At 36.4% G+C, this 15,813-nt stretch overlaps 1 protein-coding gene across 4 annotated transcripts in view; it reads left to right on the top strand.

Annotated features, from left to right (window-relative positions):
• The window catches only part of MYH10 (myosin heavy chain 10), a gene marked incomplete at both ends in the record, with an annotated part of 131,010 nt that overhangs the window by 61,221 nt on the left and 53,976 nt on the right, over nt 1-15,813 (top strand). For all 4 annotated transcript variants that reach the window (XM_084238712.1, XM_084238711.1, XM_084238714.1 and 1 more), the window contains 7 exons: nt 1,715-1,778; nt 3,511-3,609; nt 5,911-6,054; nt 6,302-6,397; nt 8,422-8,540; nt 9,160-9,312; nt 12,632-12,805. In XM_084238712.1, the coding sequence (XP_084094838.1) occupies nt 1,715-1,778; nt 3,511-3,609; nt 5,911-6,054; nt 6,302-6,397; nt 8,422-8,540; nt 9,160-9,312; nt 12,632-12,805 (849 nt within the window). The remainder of the gene's footprint in view (nt 1-1,714; nt 1,779-3,510; nt 3,610-5,910; nt 6,055-6,301; nt 6,398-8,421; nt 8,541-9,159; nt 9,313-12,631; nt 12,806-15,813) is intronic.

The following is a 15,813-nucleotide window of genomic DNA, read 5'->3' as shown; positions in this document are numbered from 1 at the left end:
TCCCTGTAATGTGTTGCTAACATTTAGTCTAGGTTTAATTGCTATATATACATCATAACCATCCCAGAAATAGTTCCAGAAAAATCAGTGCCAATTCAGAGGGAACAAAATTCTTTAAGATAATTTTCCCAGTGGTAAAATTTTCCCAAGTTGTCCTATTGCATCTGTTAAGTGAAGTTCTTAACAATTTCCATTTTATGTAGAAGAAAGGATTCTAGTTGTCTCTGTTCAGAATTCTTGCAGCAATAGTCTTGGTTCCTGGATGTACACAATGTGTGTGGTATGGAAATGCATGCTGTATAAGCAATGTAGAATGGATTTGTCATGTTTTTATTAGTGAAATCCTGTTTGAATATTCTCAATACCATTATCTTCACCTGTGTGGAAATCAAATACGGATTTCACCACAAATCTCTTCACATAATGTTTAAAAAATTAAAGACCTACTTAAAAGTGAAACTCTTGTTTTCCACTTTAATGGAAACAGGGTTCCAATTTGAGTTTTAATAAAAGTGCTTGTTTTTTTTTTTTTAAAGTATTGGGTATGAGGGAAAACTTTTTTTTTCCCCTTAGGGGAGAGTGGGAACACAGTCCCCCACTACCACAAATTATGCAGATGAGGAAAACCATTTTTAACTCACATTTTTTAACCCCACACCTCCCCTCCCTCACTTGTGGCTAAATGACTAACACTGAAGTGATTTCATATTCCATGATCTGCTTCTTACCTAATTTGCCAGAGTGTCCAAACAACATTAAGGAGGATATTTAAATCATGGACTATTGAGGTAGTAAAGTGGTTTTTGTTGTTGTTACCTGCAATTTCGTTTTGTCATGTCAAAAGTGCTTGCTATATCTGAATATAGTTGAACTATAGAATGTCACTTAGCACAGAGTTGATAATTTTCAACTATGTAATGCTTTTTGTTAAAGTGTTTGCAGAATAGAATCCAGTCAAACTTTGATTTATAGCCAAATGTATTAGTTACAAAATATGTTTTCAGAGGTAGTAGTTTGCTTTGCGTATGTGTGCATAGAAGCCGGTGTCCTTTTCATTTCCCTATAAATTTTAGAATCGAGCCCTCTAATTCCTTGACTTCATATGATGAATAATAGTAGTATGTTCATTAGTCATCTGTCTTTCCTGTCAGTTGTGGAATAATCCTTTCTTGATCATTGCTGTATTTTTTTTGCTATGCAAATTGTTTAATTTGGCTCTTCATATCTGTTTATAAAAGTATCCATATAAGTAAGATATAACCATATGTGCTTTTGTTTTGTGTTTACCAATTTGAATGTTCAATGTTTTAAAGAGTGGTTCTGTTCCATTATTTTTATCATTTTGTTCTGTTCAAATTTTCTCGAAAAGATTTTCTGGAAAATCATTGTTACTCAGTTTCTCAAATCTATCATTGTAGGGCAAGATAAGTGTTACTTTAAAGCCATTAGAATCTCTAATAACATCAGGTCATTAGAAGAGCTTTTAAAAGATCATAAATGATTGGGGTTCCAGGTAGCTTATCCTGTTGGTACTTTCTTGAAAGTACTTTCTTGAAATTTGTTGAGGCTTTTTCTATCATTTTATTTGAGGCAATATTTAGGAAGCATTTTTATAACTAATTAATGGACATTTAGTAGAGCACATTGTCTTATTTTATTATAATGTTCAAATCTTTTCTGTCCTTATTTTCAATATCGTCTTATTTATTTTTAGGGCAAGTTTATACGAATCAATTTTGATGTAACTGGTTATATCGTTGGGGCCAACATTGAAACATGTATCCTTTTTCATAATTGCATAATCCCAAATAAAAAATGATTTAGTCTCCCTGCAGCCTCAAGGCAACCCTCTATAATATCATTCCAATTATTCAGAGATTGTGACTTGTTCAAATGCCTTCAACTACTGAATGTGAACTCCCAAGTGGTGTTTGGATGTTGTTTCTAACACTGGGCCATAACCTATCCATGTGGCTGGGGATGTGGAGGGCCCTCAAAGGTGAGGATTACTGGAAATATTTGTGTGGTATAAAGACATTCTGTTACAGTAATCTACTTTTTAGGTATTGTTGTTAGCCTGTTTTTTACCATCTACTTCTGATATTCGTAAGGTGAGCATGTACCCTTTGAAACAGTCCTTATGAAAATACAGAGTTAAAGTAGTTTCAGTTCGTGTTAAGGAGAATCAGCTAAAGAAAAAAAATAAAATGTCAAGTATACTAAGAATAGTTATAGGAAGTGTCACATGGCCTTAAGACATAAGTATATTTAGAATTTACTTGATCAAAGAGATAATGGAATAACTCCATATAATAGTATACCAATTAGACTGCCAATGACGATTCTAATACTTGTTAGAATTATTTCCAGTGATAGAAATACATTATTTTTGTCCCTCACTTAAGGGATAGATCAAAATTTACTGTTAATTCCAAATATTTTATGTCTCTAAATACACTCAGAGTCAGAAAATGTAAGAAGCACTTGAAAAGACAGAGGAGTAGATCTAGATTTTATTCATATTACAAATATTATATTATAAATATTATTCATGTTATAGTATCATTCATTTGAATGTATTTTTCACCAACTGGAGAATGCGTTTGGGATAGTCATTTAAAATGTAGGCAATGTGGCACATACTGATCTGATTCATTTGGATGGCCCTACGGACAGTTTACTTTAATAAAGTAATAAAGCACTGGAAATGAATTCTGTGAGAGCCCACTGTGACTGTCTATTCAGTGGCATGCCAGGAGCAGCAAAACATAGTGGACAGAGAACCAACACAAGTCTTAGCTTTATGCCTGCGTACATAGGCAGTATGCAGTTATCTGACACATGGGGGAATAATTGGGAGTTGATTGCCTGCCCTGGGGAAGCCCAGGTGGGTAGGTAGCAGCAGTCTCTAGGTACTGGTAGCTGCAGTTCTCCAGAGCAGCAAAGGGAAGACCAGGGGTTAGTCTATTCATTAACTAGAACTCGGAAATTTTATATGAGGTGACAGATGTGAAGTGGCCAGCACCATTTAGATGAGACTTTCAACAGTGGGGGTGTGATGTCCTCATAGGTAACACAGAGGTTAGTCATACATTTTGGAGCCCTAAGTTTTAATTTTGCTTGCTCTACGCTTGATAACTAATATTTTTGTTCAGTGGTTTCCTTATTTGTGAAATTGTGAATTCTGGTGTAAGGCTTTTCCTGCCTTAAACAACTCTGCTTCAGTTGTTATAGCTTCTGACGCATACAGCTGTAAGAGCTGTGTTATCCAAACTAGTGGTGGGACGGGGTGAAGGAGTGAGGGAAGTGCTCCAGTCTTTAAGTTCCCGCCCAGTCCAGAGATCCTAGAATATTAGTGAGAAACTTAATTGCATATTTTTTCTTTTCCACTTAAAAGAATGGTCCATTGCAGGATAGTTGGTATATGGCAGAGAAAGAAAATAAATTAAATTTGTGTAGCACTGAATGAGAACCACCTTTTCAATTTAATCCTTAACCATCTTTGCTCAGACCTTCTGGAAAAATCTCGTGCTGTTCGTCAAGCAAAAGATGAGCGTACTTTTCATATCTTTTACCAGTTATTATCTGGAGCAGGAGAACACCTAAAGTGTAAGTTGCAGTGTTTTTTAGTATTTTAAATTCATTTGAAAATCTTTAAATACTAAACATTTTTTGAGAGACAGATCAGTTTTGGGAAACAATAATTTCATATACATACCCACCAAAATTCTTGTTGGTTGAGTCATGCAAATGAAAACTGAATTTCGATGCCATGGATTATCTTTTGTATTTTTTTTTATTTAAATTAGAAAAAAAAGGATGGGTTTTTATACAAGTTTTGTTTTACCACTTAGAAAAATAAGTTTAATAAAATTAAATAATTATGTTTATGTTGAGATTTACAACAGAATATTTCCAATGGTACTAGACAGAGTCTGTTGTGGGTTTTTATTTATTTTGTCATGACTCACAAGGGCAAGGTTTAGGATTGGGCAGGGTAAAGTAGATGGTTCTGTTCTGGCTTAGAATTTAACTGGATCAGAGGATAGAGAGTAGAGTAGAAAATGCATAATTTTCTGATTACTTTTGAGTCTCTAATTCAATGCTGATTTTAAATACTATTATGTATTTTGTCTAGATACCATAGTAGATATACATAGTAATACTTTCCTTATCTAGGGCATAGGTTTTTGCTAACCACAGACCTCTCTGAAAGCATTGAACCCAGAAATTAGAGAAAGATCTGCAAGGGGAACAAATAAGCAAGAAATAAATGCCAATAAGAGGCTCAACATTCAAGATTATACAGTGTGTAATAATAGTGAATAGAAGAAAACCCTCAGGTTTTCAGACTGACAATTACTCTGCAATAGTAACAAAACAGTAAGATCAAAGTGTTAAGAAGAAGATAGAAAAAGGTTGGGGGGCAGGGTGGGAGGGATTGGGGTCAAAATAAGGGGGTTGCAATTGTATGGGGAATATAAAAATAAAATATATTAAAATAAATAAAATTTAAAAAAGAAAAACAAGATAGAAAAGGCTGGCAGTCCCCAGAAGTTAAATGTGGTTAGTAAGAATGAAGGGGTAGGGGTGATGAGAGGCTATTATCTGCAGGAGAGCAAGAGAATCAGTTACAGAGAAAGTCAGAAGCACTGATAACATCTGTTACAGGGATAAATAACCTTATCTATTTTGATCACCCCTGAAAACATTCTCCTGCTCTCAAGAAAACATTTATCAAAAGATTAAGTTAAGGGCCTCCCTGGTGGCGCAGGGGTTGAGAGCCGCGCTGTGAAACTTTCCCAGCCTCTGCAGCGCCGGTTCCATTCCAGCCAGCCGGGGAGGGTCCCACATTGCCAGCAGACCTCTCCTGTCTCGCCCGCTGCTCCCCTCAACAGTGTATTTCATCATTCTGCCTGTTCTGTTCCCCACTCTGTCTCTGATGAATCCTCTTACCATCCCACGCATCTGGCCTGTACCCCAGTTCTTGTATAAATAAATAAATAAATCTCTTAAAAAAAAAAAAAAGATTAAGGGGCCTCCCTGGTGGTACAAGGGGTTAAGATGCAACCTATGAAGCCAACCACAGCCACTGCAGCATGAGTTGGATCCCTGGCCAGGGAGCAACCCACATGGCGCAGCAGATCTCTCTTGACTCACCTGCTACTCCCCTCAACAGTGTATTTCAGTCAGCCTGTTCTGTTCCCCACTCTGTCTCTGGTGAATCCTCTCACCCCCCACACCTCTGGCCTGCACCCCAGTTCTTGTATGCATAAATTAAAAAAAAATCTTTAAAAAAATAAGTTCTCTTTAATTTCAAATATATGCTAGTATTTAATGGAGGTCCCTATTATAAGATTCTGTTTTAATGCTGTATTTTGCACATCATTCAGAAGCACACCAGAGCACAAACTGGCTTAGAGAATGGGTTTCAGGGCGTTAGCTGGTACACTTCTTGCAGATAATCTGGATGTTTATTTATATCCATATTGTTTTCATAACGACCCCATCATGTTTACTATGAACCACTTGCTATATTTTAGGAATATGGGAGATGGTTTTAAAAGCTTTTCCTCCAAAGATAGCTAAAATATTTAAATCTGAAAACAAATTTCAGTTATTTCAAAGGTTTATATCATTCCCGTTTTCTGATTTCAAATACAGTATTGTTCAAATTACCATCCCCCAAAATGTTGAGAATTTGGCAGTTTTACATCACCATTTTTCATCATTGACCCAAGTGATGGAAAACTGTATCTTTACATGAATATACAAAGAAAGAAAAAGAAATGTAGTGTAATGATTGCATGGTGAGCTACCGTTCTCCTGTAAATTCTGTCTAGTTTGATGTGGGCGTGCTTTACTGTATTGATGAATATTAAATTGTATTCCTTTGTATTTTCTTTTTAGCTGATTTGCTTCTTGAAGGATTTAATAACTACAGATTTCTCTCCAATGGCTATATTCCCATTCCGGGACAGCAAGACAAAGATAACTTTCAGGAGACAATGGAAGCAATGCACATCATGGGCTTTTCTCATGAAGAGATTCTGTGTATGTGTGATTTCTTTAAGAGTCTGATACTCACTTTTATAAGATTTATCAATTGGGGGTAAATAACCTAAAGTAGAAAATGATTGAATAACTAATGAGAACTGTCTGTAATTTTAGGAACTCTTGAGACATAGCTTACTGAAACGTTTCAAATAGTTCATCTTTACTACAAAATAAATGAGAATATGCCTCTGCTACATTTTGATGCAATATTTTTATTCATTTTTTTCTTTTTACCAATATAAAGCAATGCTTAAAGTTGTATCTTCAGTACTACAGTTTGGAAATATTTCTTTCAAAAAGGAGCGAAATACTGATCAAGCTTCCATGCCAGAAAATACAGGTAAAATGATGTAGATCTTATTTTCATTTAGATGATTTGTGGTGTTGTCTAAGAACATGTTACAGAGCAAACATAAAAGCCCTCCTGGGCACTTCCACAAGACTTTTAGGAGTAGTGGCAGTTCCACACGCCTACGTATGACCTATTAATTCCATAATGAGGTATTAAGCAAAGTGTAAGGCAATGGAGATGCCCCTCATTTTTTTCACTTACTCATTTTATTCATTGATGGTTTATGCCTAAAAGTATTGCTTGAGGTGTTTGTCAAGTGGTGATTTGCTATTTATATAGTCCTTCTATATTTATCCCTGACATTCTATTGTAAGGAAGAACTTTTCACTTATTTACTCAAATAGACAAATGGACTCTTAATTATTCTGTGTATTTATAATCCATTCCATCATTTTTGTTGTTCTTGAATTGGCCACTAGAACCACCTTATTGGCCACCCAATTGGCCACTGGGAACAACTCCTCTTTTTCTCAATACTTTTAATATTCTGTTGTTGTCATTGGCTTTTAACAGTTTAACGTGTCTTGGAGTTTGTCGATCTGATATTTGTTTGGAACTCTTAGAACTTCTTGGATCAGGACATCTGTGAATATTGATGATGAGATGGTGCTCAGCAATTATTCTTTTTTACTAAATTGTCTATGCCTGTTCTGCTAGATTGAGATTTCTCTTGGGGTTTTTTTTTTTTTCTTTTTTTGCTCCAGCATTTGTGATATGTTCTTCTTTATCTTCATTTTTACTTTTCATGGGCTGTAATAGGGATAAACTTTCAGACTGCTGCCTTTGCACCTGTTCATATAACCTGGTTCCAGCAAGCAGTAATAGGTAAAAAGGAACTAAGGGTATAGGGCACCAAAGGGTCACCTTCAGAAGCATCAAGGATTCAAGCTTTCTGCTGTGTTTATGATACTATAGTTGTATGGTGAGGATCCATAGTTGTAATCCTATCCCCTTTGCCAAGTTCTTGTCCCAAATGTCTCATATATTCTTGTGCCACCTTCAACCTATAACCTGAGCACTAGATGCAGCACTGGGTACAGATTGTAGTTGAGACAGGGCCACAAGATGGGAGTTGTTCTCTTTACTTTTCCAGCACAGAACCTTACTCTAGGTGGGTTGTTTGCTCCTGTTGTTAAGAGTCAAGTGCTTAAACTCTCATTAGTGAAAAAGTTGTCATCTGTTTTGACCCTGGCTGGAGGTAAAGCAGGTATTTCAAATATCATGCCCTCAGACGCTAAATAATCAACGTGATCCTTCCTACCTGTGTCTGGCCACCCATTTGGGCCCCCTGCTTTCTATATTGGGAGCCTCAGACTGGAGCCTGTGATCATCCCTTGCACCCTTATTCCTATAGTTTTCCAAGTGTACCCTCTACTGGATGTCACCACTGTGCACCCCCATACCCAGTGCAATGCCAGGTCTCCATAGTCCCTTATGTGGGACTGTAGGGGAATCAACTGTAGGGGTACTCCATATGGCACCTGCCCCTTCTTGTGAGTTGTACTGCTTCAGTAGTGGTGCAAACACAGTTAAGATAAAGCTTTTCTACACCTTTCTGTCAGATCATTGCTCATGATGTGCGATGTAGTTGTCCATTTGTCCTTGAGGGGTTATATAGACTTTGCTGTGCTGTAATTTAGTTGTGAATGTATGGAGATGAGCCCAGGGTCTTCACTCTGCCACTGTCTTACTAAAGTCCAACATAAACTATTTTAAATGCCACTTTTCTTGTTCTGTCCTTTGTTCGTGGATCCTGAGACTCAGTAACTTTCATGAAACTACTCCCAGTAAGTAAATGCTCACTAGCCATATCTCATAAGTGTGTTACTAATTTTAAAGGATGAAGGTATTTTTAATCAGGTCTGAGACTGATCCTAACTTTATGACATTTAGTTAATTTCTTATACAACTCAATGATTACTTAGGTTTTTCAAGTATTTATTATATGTATTGTGACTAGGTCGTAAGTAGGAGTCCAGTAGTTAGCAGTCTTTTTACAATTTACATTTTAGTTGCACAGAAACTCTGCCATCTTCTTGGGATGAATGTGATGGAGTTTACTCGAGCTATACTTACCCCCCGTATCAAGGTTGGCCGAGACTATGTGCAGAAAGCCCAGACCAAAGAACAAGTAAGTATAATATAATCTGTTATTTATTAACATATTTGTATATTAATAACACATTTGTTTGAATGATAAAGTATAGTCATTAGATCTTCTGACTGGCATTTAACAGACTGAATCAATACAAGTTCTATTAAATGGATGTGTCTTGATACTGAGTAGTTTTTTGTCGTATTTTTTTTATTAGAAAATTTGTAAAACCAAATTTTTTAAGAAGTAAATTTAAAATATTACCTTGAATTTTCCCAGGAAGATAAATCACCCAGGATGATAAAGCTCTGTATTCTGGGAGCCCACCCAGTAGTAAGACACACTGCTCCTTTGTCCCAACAAACAATATAGATGGGTGCTAATTTACCCATTTCATGGTGAATTTCTTTAATATTCTGTGCAGATATACTACACAGAACCACCAGGGCATAGGGAATTTATTTATACTGAGTACCTTTGCCCATCCCCCAGAATGTCTCCGTTTGTGTCATCTGTTGATATGTAAAATTGAGACATGATTAACCAGTAAGTACTAGTTCAGGTTTTTTGAGCACACTAGAACATTAAGAACATAACAACTATTAGTGTTTTCTTGAGATTGTTTCCAGAATGAAAGGTTGATGTCTAATTATAGGCAGATTTTGCAGTAGAAGCACTGGCAAAAGCTACCTATGAGCGACTCTTTCGCTGGCTTGTTCACCGTATCAATAAAGCTCTGGACAGGACCAAACGTCAGGGAGCATCTTTCATTGGAATCTTGGATATTGCTGGATTTGAAATTTTTGAGGTATGCCTCCCTTCCTCCCTCCTGCTTCTTCCTTCAATTTGTTTAGTAAGTATTTAGACACTGTGTAGTAGCTACAGAGCCAGGCACGAGGGGTACAATTGTAAATAAGGAGATAGTGTCCCTACCATTCTGGTAGAGAGTTAAGCAATAACCAGTGAATAGCCACTAAAATTTCAGCGTTGTGAATAATAAAATAAAGTGAAAAGGAGTGCTATGGTGGAAAGGCCAGTTTTAAACACCTGAGTCTGCTGTGGAAATGGTTAAACATACTTGAAGGATGAGCCGCCCACAGTCTCAGTTTTCAGGGCATAATGCGATGAAGTGTGGTGGTGCTATGTGGAAATCTGTCAATGTTAGAAACTGCTAGAAAGCTAGTGTCACAAAACCTAGCTGACCAAAGGGAAAAAAGAGTTAGGATGTATCAGTGATTTGGGGCAAAGCAGAAGTAGTGAGACTACTGAGGGCCTCTGTAGTTAACCAGGGATCAGACGATGGTGGCTTAACTTGGGGATAAAGATAGCAGTGTGAGATGGAGAAATGTTGAAAATAATAGTCCATGTTTTGATGATAAACCACAGGACTTGATGATGATGGATTTAAGTATATTTTATTTTTGATGTGACTAGATTTCACCAAATACTAGTCATCACCATCAAACGTTTGTAGTCATATACCTGCTATAGTTTTGCCAAAAGTTGATAAAACTTTGCTGTCCTAAAAATTTATATCTTGAGCTTTCCTTTAATGGACTGACTATATATAGTAAGACATAAAAACTAAATTAAATGCTTCTTGGGATCAGTATGCTACTTTGGCCACTAATGGGTATTGAATTGCCTTGTTTTAAAATGAACCTCTTTAAAAAATTAATGTCTGTCCTCATAAAATCTAAACTGTTATCTGACATAAGCAGTTTCATCTGCTAAACTGTCAGTCCTACAGTAAGAGATTGCTTTAATAAGTATTGATTTATAAATAACTTGAGAAGTCATGAAAGTTGGCTGAGTTAAAAAAATTGTCACCTTTCTATATATAATCAGAAGATACAGTGCAAGAAAAGAGCCTCATTTCAATCACAACAAAAACTGATGTAATACCTCAGAATATATTTTAAAAGAAATAGGCAAAATTTAGTTGAAGACAATTTTCAATGCTACTGTGAAAAACAAGACTTGAACAAATGGAAAAACAAACTGTTGTTAATGGGAAAATTCAGCATCATATAGGTGTAAAACTTCCCTAAATATTATGAATCAAACATTCACATCTATTAATAGGACTTGTAAGCAAGGAAGGGATGAGGCAATCTTCTAAAACTAACTGAAAAGTAAAGACTAGATGGTAAAATTCTGGGAAAAGTAGAGGATAATTAAAAGATGAAAATAAAAAGCTGTGTAAGTTAAAGAGATGGTTTTGATATATGAATACACAAACAGTAGAAAAATATGTATAAATACATAAAAACACAAGATTATTTAAACATCATTTGTCATGGGAAAAGAATGGAAAAGGCCTAAGTGCCTGCTGTGAGGAGAGTGATGTCCACCATTGGGAGATTCTTCAATTAATTTTGATATATTCATACAGTTGAGTACTCTGTACCCATTATGAAGAATAAGGTGACTTCACATACTGATATGGAAGTAACACCAAGATTATTATTTAAAAAATAAAGTAAAAAAATATTTAAATAAATATTTTTATTTAAAATATTTCTGAAAGAATCACAAGAAATAAGTGATAGTGGTTGACTGTTGGGAGAACAAGTAGAGATTTGAGATGAGACTTCTCAGTGCAATTCTTAGTACATTTTTTATTTTACACCATGTGTTACCAATTTAAAAATGATTATTTCAAAATATGTAGTTGGTAATCTATCTATAAGATAGATTGTTTTTATTTATTTATTTTTTATTTTTTTTTTAAGATTTATTTATTTATTTATACAAGCACTGGGTACAGTCAGAAGCGCGGGAGGGTGAGAGAATTCACCAGAGCCAGAGCGGGGAGCAGAGCAGGCAGAAGGACCGAAGTATACTGCCGAGGGGAGCAGCGGGCAGCAGGAGAGGTCTGCGCACCATGTGGGACCCTCCTCTGGTGGCCGGGGATGGAGCCAGTGCTGCAGAGGCTGCGGGCAGCTTCCAGCCCAGCGCTCAACCACTGCGCCACCGGGGAGTCCCATGATAGATTGTTTTTAAAATAGACTTGGTAGCTTAAATGTGGAAGACAAATAGAGGTTCATTTTTTAAAAAAAAAATACCATTCCACATAGTAACTCAGGCTAAATAAAGCAATAAAATAATTCTAAGGCAAAGCCAAGTGTATTTACAACTAGGAATAAGCACAATTGGGCAATCTGCAGATATTTATATGATTCACTAGAAATAAGGCAAATACTCCCCCTGTAGTCCTTGCATTCCTTCGTTTTAAAATAGTGTAACACCTTCTTAGAGTGGAAGATTGGAATATAGCTTTGTTTCGTTTTGTTTTGTTTTTTCCTTTAGATCTATTCTTTGGAGATTCTTTTATAATTGAAGATCACTTTTTATGAAAGTGTTTGTTTATGGGCACATGCTACTCATGTGAATGTTGTTGAATACTATTAATGTACTTCTAATATATAAGATGATTCTAATCATCCATCCATCCATTCTTTCATCCAACTAACAGCACAATAGAAAGTGGGCAGAGTTCACAGGCAAGGAAACAGAAATGTCTGTAACATGAAAAGATGCTCAAGATCACTTCATGAGAATAGTGCAGTATGACTCTTGATCTTGACAAAGTTCAAATATTGCATAAGGCAATGCAAGAAAAGCAATATGGAGCCCCACACATTCTGTGCGTCACTGCTGACTGAGATCTCAATAACAACCTTGTGAGAAAAAGATTGTTCTTAACTCACCTTAGAGCCTGGATCTTAAGTAAAAACTAGGATGGGAGTGCACCAAGTCTCTTCTGTACACCCCTCAAAACCTTACAGAGATATGCTTGCTTCTCTGGCTCTGCTCTTCCCAAATCTTTCTTTTTTTCACTTTGTCTTATTTTTTCATTTCTATCATTCACTAATAAGAATTGAATTATTTGTAGATCATTCATTTAGCATATTGTTTATTATTTTCTCATTTAACATTTCAGTAATGTGATTTGGCATATATACTGTATGTGTGTGATATAATATGTGTGAAAGAGATTGAGATCCTCTCAGTTCAGTCACTATCATTAGAGAATGTATTTCATAATTAATAATTTATATGAATTTTTTTATGATTGTTTTTCTTCCCCTCCCCATGTTTCAAACTTCTTTCAACATTTGTAGCTGAACTCCTTTGAACAACTTTGTATTAATTACACCAATGAGAAGCTGCAGCAGCTGTTCAATCACACCATGTTTATCCTAGAGCAAGAGGAATACCAGCGTGAAGGCATTGAGTGGAACTTTATCGACTTTGGTTTAGATCTGCAACCTTGCATTGACCTGATCGAGAGACCTGTAAGAGTATTTATGTGCTGTTTTGCATTCATTTCGTATTCAGGCAGTGCCTTGAAATTTTTCTTGGTGTAATTTGAGACAGATTGTCTAATCATTGTTGAGATAATTTTCTAATCTAAATTCTCTAGGAAGGTAATACTTTGATATCTATTAAAAAGTAAATAACATGCCACTAATAATACCTTTCTCTAGCTCTCATTTTTTTGAGCCTTATTCCTGTTGTGTGTGTGAATATATTGACTAAGGTAATCCTGATTCCTTATACTGCAGCTGCCATGGTGCAAGTGGTAACTTCATTTACCTCCAGCCCTCAGTACCTATCAGATAGTGTAGGGCTCTACCTGGCACAGATCCACCTGGCACACCTCCCCGGCAATGCAGTGACATTTCGTTTAGCTGAGAATAAGCTACATCTTGTAAATCCATTTTTCAGATAAGTAAAGCTTCTCTTCATGAGTAGAAAGATGTTTTTATTTTAGCAGATTTTTTTTAAATCTGACTTTTTGGTCTTTGGGGGACAAACGTACTTTAATAGCAATCTTAGAAGGCATAACAGATTCTTTTCATTTATTATTCTGTAAGAATGTATAGACTTGTATATAATTTATTCGCATGTGTAACTTTCTCCATATGATCTCAAATATTGGTGATTTGGCAATTTATTCCCTGGCAGTTAGCTTTTGCTCAACAAGATAATAGCTTAGGTTATTTTATTTTACTAACTGCCAAAATACAGAAAAGTAAAACATAATTAAGCATTAATTTGGGTAAGTTACATCAAATTCTAATAGTAGATAAGTAGGTATGTTTTATCAACAGCTCAACAAGGGATTTTTCTATGAGGTACATAGACTGTGAAGCAGTCCTTTTTCTTGCTACTCAGTTTCTGATTACCACCTGTGCTCCCATGCTTGAAGGTGTTGGAAGGCTAAATGTCTGGAGAGCTAGATGTTACCAAACCTGGAGTCCGAAAAAAGGTAGTAGTAAATGGGGTAAAGGAAAAACCCAGAGGGACATTCATTCCATTAGAAGTGTAGTTTTAGCACATTAGCAATTTGGGCTTAAGGGAGGTAACAGATAATTTTCATTTGGTTCATACGTAAGAGGTTATTTTGCCTTTCAAAAAACTGTAGCTGCATTATGAGAACAGAAGCTTCAAATTACCTTAGTTTGAAGGGTCTGCTTTTGTGTTTCTTGCAGCATTATTTAGAAGTAACATTCAAGGAATGCTAGTAGTAGCTTGCTGCGTAAACCATGAATATATTCTTGCTGCTTTGTTATCCAAAAAAGTTGTTTGGAATATATACTGAGTACATTAATTGTGAGTTTTACTGTTTCAGTAGTGGTATAAGGCGGGGGTGTGTGGAATATTTCATAGTAGGACTAGAGGTGACTACATTTTTGTTTGAGATGCTTATTTCTGTGTATCCATGACACTGACAGTCCAGTGTTTTAAGAATGTATTGACTCTGTTTCTGCATATTTTAGGAAGAAAGAGAATCCATAGAGTTGCTAAGTCAATCCTTGTCTGCAGGATAATTGTACCAAAACTCTTTCAAATGGAAAATTACCACCTTATTTTTTGGAGGAAAAAATTTTTTTAAAGGCTTTGAAAATCTGATGGCTTGGGGGACCGTAATTGAATCTAAGAAATGTACATTTCTTCTTACTGTTACACTCAGTTGCTTTTCTTTTGCTTTATCCCCCAGGACAAAATACTTTAGATGCTATTTTTTTCTTCTTCCAGTATGCTAATATTACTCTCAAAATGAGAGTGCTAGAGGAAAGTAAACATTTCAACCTTAGTATTAGCTCACAGGGGGAAGAAAACAACAAGGGGAAGTAAGAAGTGTTTGATGTCTGTATTGTGAATTGTTTTGTACATATTAAGTATAAATATAGTTGGATTAGGACAAGATTAAGGTGGCAAGAATTTATTAAATCCTCAGTGACAGTCTGGAATGCAGAGATTGGGAACCCCAAGGGGGTTTGAGAGTAGTTACCATGGTCCCCAGCCAGGGAGCTACCCACATGGTGCAGCAGACCTCTCCTGTCTCCCCCTTTGCCCCCCTCGCAGTGTATTTCAGTAGATCTGCTGTTCTGCTCCCCACTCTGTCTCTGGTGAGTTCTCCCACCACCAGCATCTCTGGCCTGTACCCCAGTTCTTCAGTCAATGAATAAATCTTTCAAAGGAAAAAAAAAGAGAAAGAAAACCCAGCCCTTGCCTGACCTGGGATGCGGGTGAAGTGGTAATAGGGAGCCTTTGGGCTCAGAAAGCCATTTACAGAACCTCTGCTATTGCCTCTGACCATTAAACAGAAACATAGTCTCCCAAGCTTATTTTCTTTACTTATCCCCAATTAAAAAGAAAAGTGATAATAGAGATCCTGACATTGAACAATGAAATCAGGAAAATACAAGGCTATGCAATAATGAATATTCATAATCATGCTATTACTGAGTCATTTGAAAAGATTAAATTATGTTTGGGGTCCTATTTCAGAATCTGGAAATAGTTTCATTAAAATGAGTTGAAATATAAAAATTATGGTAGAAAGATGGATGTTTCACTTATCTTACTAGGGGACTTCATTTCTCAAAGATGTCAGGTGAATAGGACACCTCAAGTTATCTGCACTCTGAATCTTTGTTTCTTTGGGATTACCCAATCCCAGTGGTTTATATTATATATATATTTTTTTTTTTTTAAGATTTATTTTTATGCATACAAGAGCTGGGGTACAGGCCAGAGGCCAGGGGGAGAGGGGGCAGGTGAGAGGATTCACCAGAGACAGAATTGGGAACAGAACAGGCAGACTGGCTGAAATCCACTGCTGAGGGGAGCAGCAGGCGAGTCAGGAGAGGTCTGCTGCACCACGTGGGTAGCTCATTGGCTGGGGATCGAACTGGTGCTGCAGTGGCTGCGGTTAGCTTCATAAGTTGCGTCTTAACCCCTTGTGCCACCAGGGAGGCCCTATATTATATTTAGTTGCTCAGGACACTGCAAT

The sequence above is a fragment of the Talpa europaea genome, assembly GCF_964194135.1.
Source record: "Talpa europaea genome assembly, chromosome: 7".
Taxonomy (NCBI): domain Eukaryota; kingdom Metazoa; phylum Chordata; class Mammalia; order Eulipotyphla; family Talpidae; genus Talpa; species Talpa europaea.
The sequence above is the reverse complement of the archived record's forward strand: the minus strand, read 5'-3'. Positions and strand labels throughout refer to the sequence as shown.